Below are 17,514 nucleotides of genomic sequence, written 5' to 3' on the forward strand. Positions count from 1 at the left end.
AAAGGTAAGTATGATGAGTAAGTTCATTAATTTTAATGGAGTAAATTCCTCTCAATAACGCACCAGGCCTCGCTGCCATTATCCCCATTTCTTGTCTTAATACAGCGCTTTAACCCAGACGGAGTGGAGGAGAAACTCACCTCGCCCTCCAGTTAGCCATGAATCAAACAGCGAGGGGGAAGTGATGGAGGGAGGATGAGGAGGCGATGGTGATGGTGATGGTGGGGGGTAGAGGGCAAACGGAGAGTGTGGAGGCCCTGGAAGAGAGATTGGAGAGATGGCCCCGGGACCTCCTTCTCCAGCACTGTGTGGACAAGGTGATGTCACTGCACGTTTCACTGGGGAGGTAGGAGGGGGGGATCTCCCATAGAGAGGGAGAGGAGGAAGAGACAGGAAGAGAGGCAGACAGAGAGAGAGAGAGGTAGAGAGAAAGGGGAGAGAGAGAAAGGGGAAAAGGAGAGAGAGACATAGAGGGGAAAAGGGGAGAGAGAGAAAGAAGGGGAAGGGGGAGAGAGAGGGGAAAGGGGAGAGAGAGAGAAAGAGAAAGAGAGAAAGGGGGAAAGGGGAGACAGACAGAGAGAGAAAGAGAGAGAGAGAAACTGGGGATTTCAATTGTGCAGCTGCAGGAGAGAGAGAGAGACAGAGAGAGAGAGAGAGAGGGGAGGGGAAAAGTTGGACACGAACAATCCTGCAGTAACTTTTTTTTTTTCTTCTTCTTCTTTCCTTTCTCTCCGTGGAAGAAGCCTCCAGAAGTCAAGGGGGACCAAAAAAAAAGCAGACAGACTCACACTGGATTAACATTTGCATCGCAACACAAGATTCCCCAGCCCGGTCCCTGGATACAAACACGCATTTACTGACGGACTAATGTGGTCGCATATTTGTGGATTCACCAGTAGTTGAAGGTATGTCTTTTATGGGCTTTGTTAGCGATGGTTGAACACGTTGCAGTGAATGCAGATCGTGTGGGAGTGAAACTTTGTGGCGAAACTTTTTGCAGTGGGTTTAATCTTGCAACAGGCTCAGACTGCATGGGGTTATCAGAGGCGTTTTGCACAGCAGATGATGAAATAAACACCACAAAGTCACTGTAAAGTCACCACTGGGCATCATGCAGTAGACAGAGTGCAGCTCCCTATGGGGTGATCATAGTGATGCTAAAGAAAAGTGTAATGATTTTAAGTGAGCATGACAAACACACTTTCTCCCACTGGAGAGCATTAAAGCTGAATCTGCTGAGTTAGCAGTGCTGCATGTCTTTATTGGGTTTTGTGAGTAACTTTAAAAACCACAAATACCCTATTTGGTATAGCTGCTGGGCTAAAGTGATGCTTATTTTCCCCTCACATCTAAGCCAGGCCTCTCTATACGACACATTATGGGGCTGAGTTGTCACTGTAAACCTCTGTGGCTTGCATCCAACATCCAACCCCCTGTGGCATGGAAAAGCCTCCCCTGACCAGCCATGTGTTTGGATCTCCTACACGTCATTCTGGTGGAGTAATGTCTGAGCGTGGGATTGCGCTGATTCGATCAGAAAAATTGACCAACTTTGATCCTCTACCTGGGAATAAGAGGAAAAAAGCTGGGGAAGGAAGCTCTAGTGCCACGGTCACATCTGTTTTCCTCATGACTCAGCCATCCCATGTTTGAGAAAGCCACAAGGGGTTCTTGAAAGTTCTCTGTGAGCCACCCCCCACTCCCCCCTCCAAATGTGGAACAGCTCAGTGATGCATCTGTTTAAAGGGGCCACTATGTAGTTTTTGGGGAAAAAGCTCAAACTCAGAACTTTAATATTAAGAGGAAAATAAGGTCCCCAGAACACTGTTTGAAAGTCAAACAGTATGAAATTGTGTTGTCCTCTGAGGTCAGTTTGTTTATTCAGTTTATTCATGAAAACAAAGGCAGTTTGTTTATTTAGTTTGTTAAGGCATAATAAAAATCAGTCAATGAAGATCTTTCTCTTCTGAGGAAAATTTCTTAGTGCACCTTTAATTCATGGCAGAGGTGCTGCCTCTTTATTTCTCTGATTACAGGTGTCATTCTCTCTTCAGTACACAACATCTTTTCTTACGGGGTTATATTAAGGCAAACATAACGTAAGGACCCCGGTCATTAATAAGTGTGGAAGCCCTTGTACGGTGCAGTATCTCCAGGGATGCTTCGCTCCCCTGCAGTAACAGGTTCCACTCCCTCTCCGGACTCTGGGGGATAACCCTGTAAATGTTACAGATCGGTCTCCTTGAATTTTAACTGCACATAAAGCAACACTTAACCTGTAGCAGAGAACACATGCAGTGTTTAGCTGTGGGCTTAGTAGTATCTGTTTCACCCGCTGTTTCCAAGCCTGTGCTATGGGCCCGCAGCAAAGTGCATCACCCACTTGACTCTTTGCCATATTCAGGTCAGCAGTGACCTGAACATGTAGCTCATCAGAAATCCGGAGCTAAAGAAAGGAAGCAGGTCATCTCCCTGCTGAAGGATGAGTCAGCCATGCACAGCATGGGCTTGAGGCCAGCCTGTTCATGTCATCAGAGTAGGCTTCACTTTATATCATAAATGACCAAAAGCTCCCATGTCAGTGAAGCTGGCCCTGAGCAGAGATAAGTTTGTATCTATTCAACACTCTCTCCTGTTGTTCACAGTCTGCAACTGTTTTGACCTGTTTCTCATTCACAAACGTTCGAGCAAAGCACTCCACAGAATGTAAGACTAGTAAAAACTTGCCTCAGTCTGCAATGAGTGTCGTGCAGTTTCCAAGTTTCCATTACTCTCGGTCAGTGGATATCTGGAGTGTCTATCAAAGCCTGAGGGCATCTTTAGATACTTTTATCCACTCCTAGTTCCCCGTTGCAACAGGCCTGCAGTGCACTCACAAGGTTTGGCCTGAAGCGCACCCCAAGTTCCAGGAGCCAAGAGTGTATGTGTACATATTGTTGTGTTCATGATGACATAACAGTAGTGCAGTGAAGGGAAGTATCTGACTGTCAGAAACATGCAACAGAAAGGTTTGATACTTCCCACTCAATCTGGCAAAAGGAAGTCCATCTTTTTATTCCATTTTGGCAGCACAGCTCTGTCTGTCTGTGCACTCTATGACTGTCAGAGCTCTCAGAGAACAAATCCTAATAACTTTTGTGATTGCGTAACTTTTCCAGTGCCACTAGCAGGCCAAAATGTTCACTTGTTATCTGCAATATCTCCGGAACTATTAGATGGATTGGCACAGGATTTGGCACCACCATTCATGGTTCCCATAGTCCCACTGACTTGATCCTCTGACTTTGCCTCTAGCGCCATCATGAAGGTTCACATTTGTGGAATTCAACAACTATTGGATGGTTTGCTATGAAATTTGGATCCAACACTCATGTTCGCTTCTGGATTCATTGCAATTATACATTTGTTGTGATCCCCTGACATTTCTTCCAGTGACACCATCAGGTCAGAATTTTAACTTCCAGCAATCAAACATAACATTACCCTCTGTATCAAATGTACTGTGGTACTGAGGTAAGTGCTTATTAGTACATACTGAACATGCTAACATGCTAAACTACATTATACCTGCTAAACATCATTATATTCATGTCATTTTGACCATGATAGCATGCTGGTGTGAGCACTTAGCTCCCATTGGGGATCCGTCCAGATGCTCAGACACTTGGGCAGATGACAACATTTACGCCACAGACCCTCGCGACCAATGCCTATGCAGAAAATGTTACCCCGTTCACACTGGACACAAAACCCACTAACACCCACTAACATCTGGCTTTGTCTTTAACGCAAATGGGTGTAATCGACATTCACCCCGGCAACAGATGATCTGCTCAAGCTCCAATCGGCTGTGATGAAACCACAACACCAGGGTGGACACGCTATTTTTGGCCCATTGCCAGGTGCGATGCCATGACATGCATTGAACCTATGGACTCTGGCTTGTCAATACTTTTCCATCTGTCTCTGTTCAGGCAGCGCTTAATCACTGCTCAATCGCAGAGTTTGAGTTCCCTACTTAACACAAACTTTAAAAAGTAGACTTTTAATCATCTTGTAAACAACAAGAATTGGCTTTGTGATTCTGACTTCAATGGTGCATGTTGCAAGGAGGGCTTGTGTCACTGTGTATGTGTTTGTCTGGCAGACTTAATGTTGTGTCTTGGAATCTCTGCCCTTTTCCTTCTGTGGCACACAACCTGTCCTGTAAATGAATGCGTCAGTGTATGTATGCCTGCATGTCCATTTACTAATGATGCAGGTCTGTCCTAGTGCTGCATCTTAGTCAACTTTTAGTGCACTTCTCTGCTGAGAAAGTACTTTCTCTGGAGGCTTCAGTCAGGGTCACAACCTCACAGACAGATCAGGAGATTGTTTTCACAGCCCAGCACTGAAACTACTCTTGACTGTGTGTGTTTGTATGTGTGAGATAGAACGGGGTAGATTGGAAGCGGGATAGCCTGTGAGCGAGCTGTCCATCAATCTTGTTGCTGCAGTGTGTTGAGAGCGACAGCTGGAAGGGCATGACTGACACATTTACGCTGGGTACTCCCATTTAAACAGATGCAAAGTAGACTAAACAGTGGGCTTCTGGTTCGCTGTTATTTAATCATCCGTGTCCGGGTGGCTAATAAGCAATTCTCTTGTCAGGCCATAGAGAGGACATGTTTCATTTAACTCTGTCAGAGTGTGTTCCTCTAAACATGCCTGTGCCGGGGCTGCTGTTCCATCTGTAAGCGGCGGCAATGATGATGAAATGCGTGACAACAAAAATTGCTCAGCACTGAACACAAATTACCTCCATTGTTGTGTACCACAGTATCAGTGCAGCTTTTGTTTGTCTATTCGAGCCATAAAAAGGACTGGAACTGATAGCTGTACTAGAAATAGAAAGCAGGCAATAGGTCTGGACCCAGAACCGAAGCATCTTCAAGAGAGACAAATAAACATAGATGTCGGTCAACACTTTTGTTCTGCTCCGGTCTTCAGGCTTGTTGTGCTGGAAGACGTTCAAATATGTCATTGTTTTCCTTCCTGTATTGACTTCATACTCAGTGACCCGGTGAATCGCAGGCCTGCTTACCGGGCTCATGGCCAGCCCAACAGCCAAACCCAATGGCCTAACCCCGTACTTCCTTTATCTGCTATAGCCAGCCGGGTGGCCGCGAAGCTGCAGATTGAGTGCAAAAAGAGAAGGAGGAAGAGAGACATCCATGGCAACACATATTAGGAAGCCTATTAAATTGTTTTGGATTATGGCCAGACAATAATAGCAATGAGCTGTAACTTTTCCCTCAGCCTGTGTTTTCTGGACTGTGATGCATTATGTATTATGTACTGTGTGAACTTTCTTATTATTGTGATCATGTGGCATGAAGCCTATAATAATGGCTGCAGCTTCAGAGTGCTCAAACCCAGCCGTCTAAGGCTTTGATTAACCTTCCACCCATCCAACTGCAGGGGGAAACTTTTTTCCTTGATGTTTAGCTCGCAGCTACTTTCAAATGAGAAGTGTCCATGTTGTCAAGATTTGTGAACACAGATAAATTGGACCCTGGCGTGATTATACGGTATCTTACAAAGTCCTTTTCCTAGAATGACCCAGCCTTCTCAGAATGTAAGAAAACAAGGGAAGCGACTAAGCCCCCAAAATTGAATGCATAATTCACTATGTGGGTCATGTCAAGCCGTCCCGGTTATTTCAGAACATAATGTGAAACATTGTCCTCCACCACATTGCCTGTTAGCAACCCAGTCAGGTCAGGCTAGATGGTATTCATGCCGTGTCCTCGGCCGGGCAGGAGCACCACATTGTGTACCCCTCTGGGGAGCGTGGGGGTCATTTCTCCTGGCAGACAGGACAGGTGTGTGCACGGAGACACAGTCTGCTCGCTGCCTGCCTTCAGGGCCCTGCTGTACCTGTAAACACTGCAGAGTTATCGGGTCCTCACACATGCTGAGGGCAGGTCCAGGTCAGCTGGGATGTGTTTATGCAAGTCAGAGTGGGAGGGTGTGTTTATGTGCGTGCATTCTTGCGTGCGTTCATGAATAGGAGCTGTAGTAAGAGAGAGGAACTGAATATAATGATTATTTAGACGTGGCACACATTTTAATCTCTGCATGATTGTGAGTGTATATGTGTGTGTGTGTGTGTGCTTGTTGTTGGGCCACGTGGAAGCATCTGGTGCAGCACAACTATGGCTCCATCGGAATAGTCTCCAGATGTGTTTGTGTGTTTTGGCCCCACAGTCTGTTTGACTCCGGACCAACCAGCCTGCGTGTAAATCATCTGCATTGTGCATTTTGCTTTGCTGTCTTGCACGTGTGTGCATTAGGTATTTGTTTGAAGCCGTATGCGTTCTTTCTTTTTGACTCCAAGAATGGTTTCCTAAATAAAGTCATCATGAGTGTGTGATCACTTAAGTGTACTTTCTCAGATATATTTACATGCGTGCGTGTGTGTGTGTGTGTGTGTGTGTGTGTGTGTGTGTGTGTAGCAGCTGCCCAGTCAAAGGCCAACCAGATGGACAGGATAATGACTATGATCAGACTTTATAGAGTTACACTTCTTAATGAGGGACATTCTGGTTAATTCATATGCCACTAACAAAGCCCGCATCATACCACATAATTAACACATCAACTGCGACTGACTCATAAATATACATCAACGTCTATTTAGGAGTCAAGCATAATGCGCAGCTGTCGGCAGAGTGAGCAGACTGGGTGGCACGCTGACAGAATGTGGGGAGGATTTGACTTTTTTGACTTTCCCTTTTTCTGTTTGTTCATCCATCAGTTGGTGGCTGTGGCGAGGTGAGGCGAGGTGAGGTGTTTTCGGAGGAGTGAAACCATGTGGCTTCTCTGCTCCTCTCTGACTCTGTTGGCCCTCAGCTTGGGATCATGTGACGAGCTGACATCAGAGCAAGGTGAGTTTTCCGATAAATGTGTTATTTAGACGTACTCACCCTCGTTTCCAGTTTTGCCAGAAAAGCATGTTCCCCATGTAGCACCATTATAAAAGAAACATCTGTGAAGGACACCACGTGCTGCAAACAAAGTCAATTATGACTCATTTTATTATGAACTTTTGAGCCATGTGGATTTTATAGTTGATTAAAAATCTGTGAAGTCATCGTGATGATGTTAAGTCTATGGGCTCTTGGAGTTGTGTGCCAGTGGGAGAAACACTACTGCACATATTGGTGGGCCACATTTCCAGGAAGTAAACCTGGCAGCCTGAGACGTTTTTGGCGTAATGTATAGCATATGTGCATGGCGAGAAAATCTAAACAGGCACTATCCTCATACCTGGTACCTAGTTCTATTATAAATCTATGGAGTTTCCTCTGTCATGCCAGTTTTTATAAATGTCAATTCCATTAGTGGTAATGCATGATATAAAAAAAAGTCATGTTCAGAACAAACAAAATGTTTTTTGCAAAGAGAAAGATGAGTTGATGCACTCTCATAGCTCTCCTTTCAGTTAACTCCAACAACTTTATCCAGTAAAGCCATTTTTATCCAAAAAAGTTACCGTTTTATCTGTAATGTTAATGCACAACTCAACTCAAACAAATTTGCTAAATATGTCTGCTTGGCTGATTAGACAGTGACCAGTGAGCTGACGTCAGAAAAACAGAATTACCTCTTTGATTTGTATTATTTCAGTTAATTCACCCGTCAGTCCACAATTGCCACATTAAGCTAGGACTGTCGGAATAACAGAATGGTATAGGGCTCTGAGTTTACGAAAGGTCCACTTTAAGAGCGACTCTTTAAGAACACACCTCAAGCCTCATGCTAATGTACCTAGCTATCTACCTCCCCGACGCTAGGGTCAAAGATGTCAAACTTTATGTCAAAGCTTTATCAACTAAGATTTAAAATAAATTAGGTTGAACATTTATTCCAAATTGGATTCAAGAAAAGAAACTCACTTTCTTACAACCAAAGCGGCTCTAGAGCTCTGTTGAACTCGTTTATTCATCCAATATCACTTCTGCACACCACTAAGGCTGTGGATACAAAATCCTAATGGTAAAGGCCACAAATGACTAATTGCTTCTCAGAACAGAACACCTTCATTTAAATGCTAACACAGTCACAAAGCCATTAAAACCGTTAAGAGACTTCGGTTCAATGTGGAGTTGTATGCTTGACCAACTCGTTGAGCTTTGGAACCCGTCTGAGTTTGATGAAACTGTGTCCATTTGTGTCTCTTTGTGTGTGTGTGTGTGCCCTGTATGTGTGATGGGGCCAAAGGCTGGAATGAAAATGAACTGTAATTACAGCGTCTGTCTGTTTGATGCTGGTGGCTGTTGGTGGCATTGTGGTGAGACTGTGGCAAGGAGGCATAGTGTGTTTACCATGTGTGGTTGCGTTCCTCGTCACGAGCCATCAATCATTCATTTTTTTTCTTTTGAGATTCTGTGTATTCATATAGACGAACCATGACTTTTATGTCAACGTCTGTACGCACTTATATGAGATAGTGAGCTTGTTCAAATGCCACTGTATTTATCTGTTGGTAGAGAATGTGCATGTGTTTCTATTTGCGCTCAGGTGTGTGTGTGTGTGTGTGTGTGTGTGTGTTTGAGTGCGACAGAGACAGAAACAGACAACCAAGAAATCAAGAGGCAGAGAGGTGAAGAGAAATCTCTCTTTTGTTGTCTTGTTTTATTTATTTATTTCGCTCTGAACTGTCATACTCCCTCATCGCACTGTCAGTGTGTTCTCGGGGGCCGGCTCTGTGATATTACTCGGGGGGCCGAGCAAACCTCCATAGCTCATGGAGCTCTAAAGGGAGCTTTGTGGAGGAGGGGGGGGGGTCCCTCTTGGGAGACCCTAGTCAGAGCTTTTCAGATGAGACTGAGTCAGCTCGCAGCTCCCCTGAGTCCTTTCCCCCAGTGTTTGGAAGAAAGTGCTTTTTCAAGTGCAGCTACAACACTTTGTCACAGCGAGCACCACACACACACTCGCATGGGCTCACACACACACACGCGATCACCATTCCTCTGACTCATCCAAATGTCGACTCGCTGGTAATTTGCTGACATTACAGCAGGGAAGCAAGTTTAAGTAAAACTGGTGTTGAGGAGTCGAGCCGGATGATTGCACTGCAGTTCTGCACTGTATCAGCCAGAGAGACTAGTCCCCATAGTTAAAATAAATTGCTAACATCCCCTCTTACTTGTAAAATGCTGCTGATATGTTTTGGGGGTTTTTTTGTGCACCACAGACCCTTTGCTGTGCGGAGTAATGGATTTATGTATTGATTTTTTTTTGTACTCTGTTTCCTTCTGTCTGGGTTTGAGCTGAGTTGTATGTTTTGTGGTGGTAATGAAGTGACGTAGTAATAAACATATTTGCACAGAAACAGAAGTTTCAGAAGAAGACGAGTAAGTTCTTTATTGTGGTTAGAACATGAATAATTTTACTGAATAACACTTGCGTGGCTTGTATTCGGATTATGATACTGATTGCGTTCTTTAGCCCCTCACTTACTCTCATAACAAGTAAGTAAGTTTGACTTTCTATGGAAGTGGAATGAAAAGTGATCCTAAAACAACACTAAAGGGCTTCTTTACTTTCTTAATGCGATGGCATATGACTGCAAACAGGATGTTGGGATGGAACATCACAAGGTAGGACATACATAGGTGTACACCAATACAATATCAGTCAACAGAGTTGCTTGTTTCATAGAAAGAATTGTAAAATTACAGTTTTCCACTGGGTTATTTTTCTGGCCAGATTTGGTCGCCAGAACTAGCTGCCAACACAATGGTGACTCATACTTGTAAGACTGATGACCATGTTAACAAACATCTGCCTACGTACCAACTTTGGAACCCACTGGCTATTCACTGATGACGATTTGTCCTCTGGAGCCAATGTTTCAGGGGTAGACAGTGGATATCCGGATAACAGATCCGGGCCAAGACTTCCTCTACCAAGTGCCAGTCATTGTTAACAGACCAACAGGCAAATTTAGATAAGTGAAACAACATTTCGGCTCGGGCTTGGCAGTATGGCCTAGTATTAGAACAGGTAGAACAGTCTGGTAAGTGTAGAAAAATTACATTTTACTGTAATGCAGCTTTTAAAACCAAGGAAAGATAACACTTATGCCATATGACAGTCCAAAGTATCACAGTCCAAAGTCGACGAGGACGATATTTAGTCTCATATCAAGATAACTATATAAATCATATATATTGCTTAGCTCTAATTTCGGTTCATCTCTTTACATAAGTATATATCTGCATATGAATGCAGAGCAATTTAAAAAAGCTAATTAAAAGCTTAAAAAAAGCTGAAATTGAATTTCGGCCAATCCATTTGGCCTTTCGACCTTTTGCTCTCTACACAGACTGTTTACCTGCATGCAACCAAAGCGCTTCAGATACCAAAATCTTGTCATATGCACATTTATAGAGATTACTTATTTACTAATCCAACACACATGGTGCAACAACATTGGTATTCATTTAAAAATCATGTGTCTGGCCACCCCACAAAGGCAAGTCCAATATTAAGCCTCCTTTTAGTCCTGTTTTGGTCTCCGACAATTCATCCTGTGAAAAATCTCTTCTTCTGCTAAATGCTCCACTTTCTTCCTCTGTCTGCAGTTTGATGCTGGGCTGTAGTGAGCAGTGGGTTTATCAGAGCTTTATAACTTAAGGCAGCACCCTGCTGCTGGAAACAACGTTGATTAGAGCAGTGAAACTGAACCAAAACATTGAAGTTGCAGGTCAGAAAACCAAAACAATGAGCCAAAAGGTGTTTAAACCTTACATAGAGCTGACGGGAACTGCAGAGTCACTTGATAGTTATGTTATCACCATTGATGACCCCTATAACATTACATGAAGAGTAATCATTTTAACCATTGTTAACCATTGCAGATGGAAAGATGGAATGGAAGTTGGAGAATTTGCCACATTTTAGTGCTGATTGTTGTCAATTGCAGCAATACATTGGTTGAGAAAGCTGAGTTTTCTGCAGCTTTCTTCCTTCACCAGCTAAGCAAGTGGTGTTAGAGAAGAAGTACAGGCTATTTCAGTTTGGAATTAGCTTCTTGAGCCAGGGAGTGTGCTGCCAAACAAAACTTTCTCTTGCCTGTAAACTAGCTTCATTTCTTGCAGCAAAAATGGCATCCCAAGTGCAGAGGATGTTATGGATGAAGATGCACAGTCGTGTGCCGTGCATCCTGGTATATGTAGTGACTCAGCTTTTACAACATTTTCCATCAACACTGATTGGACATCGACATAAAAATGTCTCCTGTAAGTGTTCATTTCATGGTGTCTTTAAAGCAATGTCATTAACCATTAGTTTTGTCAAGACTGTGAGTTTGCCATTTTATTTGAGGGAATCTGAGAGAGACCCTTCGCCATAAAACTTAAGAAGCCTTAATTACCCTATTTCCACTGCTGATGGGCAATGTTTAGGGCTGATAAGTAACCTTCAGGGTGTGACTAGGCTGGTGTATAGGCTACAGCAGGCTGTGTCCTGAACATTACTGGCAAATGAGCTTGAGCAAAACACTTAAACTTGTAACTGCTTTAGTGTTGCTGCCTCATGAATGAACCTGTCCTGTGTTGACTCTGCTCAACAAAAGGAAAAAATGTGCATTTGGAACTTCATCAGAATCCTGCTTGCAAAAAGCATAATGAGCAACCTTGGCAGACAGTTGACTCAATCAAGTTCAGTACTGTGCAGTGCATAAGAGTTACAGACAAGTGACCACTTTTCTCTGATGGTCCAATCCAGCCTCAATCCAGCCTCAATTCCCACTATGTATACGGTCAGGAAGTTTACTGTTGTGAAAATCTTGTAAATGTGTGTGTCATGAGTCCGGTCTGTGTGTGAGAGCTTGGGAGAGCGTTGAATGTGGGCCAGAGGCCTACAAGGGGAAAATGAGTGAGCTCATCCCTCTGAAGTGCAGCGTTTTAAGTCTTTCCACTCCTCTGTGCTGCAATTTTATCTCTGGAAAACCACCAGGAATGTTCTCTCTTGTCTGCCTCATTTGGCCGAGAGGGCAAGTGAGACGCACACTCTGCCTCTGTCTCGGTCCCCTCCTTTTCTCTTTATCTCTCTCTCAGTTCATCATCCCCCCCCCCATATGCGCCGCACATCGGCTGCATTGAGTCCCCACTTGCACTGTGTAGTGTGACGTATGTCTGCTTTACAGACTGCACGTTCTTTTGCTTCAGGTGCCAACATTTACACCTCTGTAGTTATCTCTGTGCTTAACTTAGTTTGCTGTGTATATATTAATAGTTAACTGTTCATTTTCATATGTAATGTTTTTCGCATTTTTGATCATTTTGTAGGTGTTTCCAACTGGCGAGGTTAGCCTGTCAGCTAGCCTAGCTGGCTTCCTAAAAAGCTCTGCATATAGACATATTAATAGAACCGTTCGCCCTTCTCTCTGATTTGTGATTTAAATCCCTTATCTAGCAATGAGTTTGGAGCTTTACTGCTCACTTTCACTTTCCGTTTTGGCAGCTCTTCCAAGCATGTAAAAACGAGCCATGGCGACCTAACATTAGCATGTGGCTAGCTAAATTTGCTAACAGTTGTCTATCCACAATATAGTTATCTCTGTGCTTTTCTATCCGTAACTAAGTTAAAATACTTAATTTTTCACAGTTTGCTTTGCATATGTTGTATATAGTTTACTGTTTGTTTTTATACATAGTGTTTTAAAAACAAACCATGGCGCGCCAACGTTAGCGTGTGGCTAGCCAACATCGCAAACATATGTCCATCTACAGTTTACTACTGTAATTATCTCAGTGCTTCATGAATCATCAATGACATCACCCAGCATGCCCCTCTCCTCCCTATATGTTGCATGAGTTTAATAGCTCTGGGAGATGGAGGACTCCGCCTCTGAGTCTGACTTTTCTGCTGATCAGCAGCACAGTCCAATTATCTTGGAATGCCACATTGTAAAGCACATTCAATAACCACCATACCCTCTTATTGCTATCCACACACCACACACTCTGACACTGTGAGCACACTTCTGACCTCTCCTCCCTAATGAAAGCATGCTGCCAAGTGTTTGCTGCTACGAAAACAGAATTAAAACTCAGTTGGTTTCAGTAGACCCCGGCCAAAACGAGGCGCTGGTAGATAAGGCCAGTGAGTCCTTAACACTCCGAGGGCTGTTAAATAACAGTCACGATGCAAGAAAGGTCACACATTACTTATTTTAGCTAGGATATTGCAGAGGGTCAGCTAGAGTCAGCTAGTTTTTCATAATATAACTTCCTGTGTGGTAGAGCTTTGTCAAGTCATTATTACATTCCAGTTCTCTAACTTTCTGTTCTGTTCACTGCATTTCATAATCAGATCACCCAGGTTTGTCCTGGGCCCGAACACTTTTTACTCGTACACCCTCCAATTTAAGTGTAATAACTGTCTGTATACATCAAAAAGTAGTGCCTCACTTCTCTAAAGACCTAAAAATGTACTGATTTTTTATCTTTGGCAAGGTGGAAACTTGGGGGAACACTCACAGCGGCGTGCTGCATGAGTGCCAGTATGGTATCATTACCTGCTTTGGCAAGACTCAAATGCAACCCATCAAAGAGGAAGTGAACCCAGCCAAGACCATCCAATCTCTTTAAGGCTACATGCAGCTACTAGCGGGATCCTGGAGTGGCACTCGTACTATGTGCTAATTAGCTTGTCAACAAGCAAATGCTTTCCTTTGATCACAGCTTGAGAGGAAGTGGGGTTCAAGTTCCGCAGTGTGTCCTCCGTCTTACTGCCAAAGTGCCTGAGTATGCAACAGTCCACTAAAATATCATCCGTCCTCTCTGATCTATGTGGAAATGGGTAGTTTCACCCACAAGTGCGAGTAAAAAGTCTGATGGCAGCATTTAGCATGATTCACAGCTTTCTGGGTTGTAATAAGTGTTTGAAAGTTGTTTACCAAAGTGATTTACTCATGCAAATCATACAGTACACAACCTGTTCTTTACTGTCAGACAGAACCTGAACTTGCCGGCAATCATTATGCAATAGGTTTTGAATACAGGGACCACTGCAGGACATCTCAGCCTCAGCTTTTCCAGCTTACCCTTACATCATCAGGCTTTATACTCAATATATATCAATTGATATGTGGCTTAACACACTCTCATTTGGTTGTTGTCATCTCTGTTAGCCTTAGGTCCCTGACACACCGATGTCCGGGCCATCTGTGAGCGTCTGAGACTTGTTGCAGTGCGTCTGCTCCATTGGCACTGGTCGGCCCTTGTCAGCGGCTTAAGTGAATAAAGTTTAAAGTTAATCGTATGCATTGTTTTCTCCTCGGTTTTGTTTAAAGTTCCTTTACGAAGTGGAGTGGAGGAGAGGTTATACAATAGTTTGTCACTCTTGCACATCATCATTTGCATGAAATCAAAGTTGTCTCATCTCCCCCATGTCGTGCTGCTTAATGTTCGAATCTCAGCAGCTGACGTCAGCGTGCGATGTAACACACCGTGGCCTACATCCCTCTCCAGTCTTCAGTACTGCATGTGTGTGTGTGTGTTTGTTAGCTTTTAGTATACTAACTTCTAGCTAAATTACTGAAGGATGTTGAGCTATTTAAGCGTGCTAAAATACAGCTCAGACCGATCACAGTCGAGCCAAGCCGTGCGGTGTGCTAAAATGACACCAAATATAACAGAAGTCTGAAGTCAGCCAGTCTTAGCATCACCTCAGAAAGGAGGGGGAAAAAAATAGCCTCAAGAGCGTTTGTCCAGGTGTTAAGGGCACGCTGCTTTTCGTCAAGCAACACCTCTCTCACCTCCCATCCCTGTCTGGTCGCTTCCCCCAGTTTCTGCCCTCCTATGTTCCTTCTGACTCGTCTCCCCTCCTTCATCTCCTAACTTTTCATTCTGCTTCCCTCCAGCCACGATTCCTCCTGACAAAGCCTTTATCTCGATTGTGTCTGATGGAAATGGGGCAGTGGTGAACAACAAGAAAAAAAGTAAATGCCGTTGAAAAGGTAGATCTCACCATCTCCTGACTTCAAAAACCTGCGATTGGGAGATGTGAAGATAAGCTCTCGGCGTATGTGAATATGTATGTGTCTTTAAAAAGGCGGCGGTGTCTTTGTGGGGCTGCAGAGGGTGTACTTTGTGCTGAGTTAGCAGATAAAGGTTTCAGGATGGACCAGTCAAGTTATAAATACAGTATATGTGATTGTGTGTGTGTGTGTGAGAGAGAGAAAAAGAGTTTCCGAGGTCTCAGAAGACTCTTACTCATGTGTGATACTTGTTACTTTGTTCAGGCGCCACATTCAATCCGTGCTATTTCTTTTGACTTTTCATCTCCAGTTTTTCTCTCAGCTTCCCGCAACACTGCTGTTTGACAACTCTTTTCCACACCTTGATTTGTACATGTAGACAACAATCAAGAGAACAACACACTGTGCAGGCAGACAGACTGAAACGTGCAGCTGTGTTTTGAAACGGGCTCCATGTTTGAAAGCCAACGCGCACAGAAGCTGCAGGGTGTCGAGTGATGAACTTGATTATAGGTGATGAAGCGCTAAATGTGATTTAATTCTTTCTTGAGCCGCATTGCGTGAAATTAAATTTCTTACTCTTAATTAAAGTCAGTTGGATGTTATTATTTGAGTAATTATATTATGCTCTTTCCCCCTCGTTTTGATGTGACTCCCAGCCTGGATGAAGCTAAATTGTGGTTGGGAAGACTGTGCAGCCGTTGCATGCTCCGAGGCACCACGCAGTGCGCTCACTCTTTCATCAAACAGACAACTTTATCACTCTGAATCCACAAAACTAGGAGACACAAAAACATTTCTCTATTCTGTTGAAAGTGCATTCAATGTCTAAGAAAGAACTCTTTTCCTTCAGCTTTTTGTCTCCTCTTCAACAGCAACAGTCAATAGCGACCTTCAAATCAATCCCACGTCTGAATCAGCACCTCGGTTTTCTCCCTGCATACACAATTGATTGTCAGCTGAGCCTCATCCTTCTTAGTCACGGTTGCCATCCCTGTCAATCTTTCTGTCCTTGCACAGTACATATGCAATTTAGAGTAATGATGTTACAGGTCATAAGTCTGGCAGATTTGCCCCCTCACAAATTTGCAGTTATTTCTTAACTAACAGGATTTTGAGTGCGTACGCTTCTCATTTCTAGCCGATGATCAAAGATTATGTCGGCTTAAATGAACCGAATTGAACAGATTTGACCACCTGTAGCTACCTAGCATCAGGAAATTCTAACACTTAAACTACCTAAACCCTTTTTTCAGCTGACTTTTTAATGTTTCTGGGTAATTTGTTTTAACACAAGATGAATCCCTGATTCCCGTTAGCATCCCAATCAGCTGATGATCCATGTGGTTAGAAGAAAAGGAGCATTGTTCCTGAATTAGATTAAAAAAAACATTTTTAAATACTTTTTAAATGAGAAAAGGCTGATGAGGAGCGAGGACTCAGCAATCAGAGCTGCTATTGTTACTCTACACAATGATATATTAGTACATTGGATCTCAATATGTGTGTTCCAGTCGTAAAAAAGGTATTTTTTTCTGAGTAATAATAAAAACAATTAGCCAATCATGACTCTTGCCTCTGGAAATAACACTACGTTACTACATTAGGTTGCTGGTTCGCCAGGAATGCAAATGTTTGCAGCTTGTGCTAGAGCAGATAAACAAGTGTTGTGGGCCAAATACGGATGAAAGGGTGGAGCTGGGGAGGATATCCTGATTGGATCTGAGTGAGAACCCAATGACACGCCGTGGTAGCAGACTTCTTGTTATAATTTTTTACTGTAAATGGAACCTTAAATAACAAAATGAACATCAGGCTGTGTTAAAGAAGACTTAAAACTATAAACTCATTAGGAAACTGTTATCTATGGTAATAAATATGGTAATTTTCTCATAAACTTACATACAATCCGACTTCTTTTTGAAACCAGTGGAGAGGAACGCAGGTTTAAGGCACTTCTGCACTGGCTTCTCCAGAATCTCCGTACTTTTTTTTGTCCAGTCGGTGAGTTCAGCCTACTTCTCTTTGAGCTCTTTGATTTTGGTTTTGGAAAGAGGTTAAATTAGACCATCAACCGTCAAACCCTTTGGATACAGAGATTCGTTCTTATCTGGTCCACGCGGACATCTCTTCAGCACGAGGTGTAAAAGAGGGGCACTGAATGAGGTTAAATTAAAATATCTGACCTTCTGCTCGCACATTAATGATTTAGAATATTACTGACAGCAACGCGGCTCGGAGGAAAATGATTAGGTTTTATTTTCGGTTAACGCGGAGCACCTCCTGCCTCCAGATATTCTGCAGTTATTGTCAAAAAACCACATTTTTTTGAGAAACCATGCCCCGTAGAACGTCTGGCACGGGGCCTTGGTCCTTGGCCCCAAAGAGATCAATTAACTGTGGATCACAGTGATTCACAGGGTCCATGTCTACCTGTACTAGCCCGTTTTTCTTCTACACTTCTCACATCTCCCCCC

The 17,514-nt window shown here is 43.4% G+C and overlaps 1 protein-coding gene across 1 annotated transcript in view; it reads left to right on the plus strand.

Annotated features, from left to right (window-relative positions):
* Window positions 1-770: 770 nt before the first annotated feature.
* Window positions 771-17,514, plus strand: part of col16a1 (collagen, type XVI, alpha 1) — a 72,685-nt gene continuing 55,941 nt past the window's right edge. The window contains exons 1-2 of the mRNA XM_073463506.1: window positions 771-905; window positions 6,800-6,929. Coding sequence (XP_073319607.1) covers window positions 6,854-6,929 — 76 coding nt within the window. The 5' untranslated portion in view covers window positions 771-905; window positions 6,800-6,853. The remainder of the gene's footprint in view (window positions 906-6,799; window positions 6,930-17,514) is intronic.

Source organism: Pagrus major, chromosome 3 (assembly GCF_040436345.1).
Source record: "Pagrus major chromosome 3, Pma_NU_1.0".
In the NCBI taxonomy this organism is placed as follows: Eukaryota; Metazoa; Chordata; class Actinopteri; order Spariformes; family Sparidae; genus Pagrus; species Pagrus major.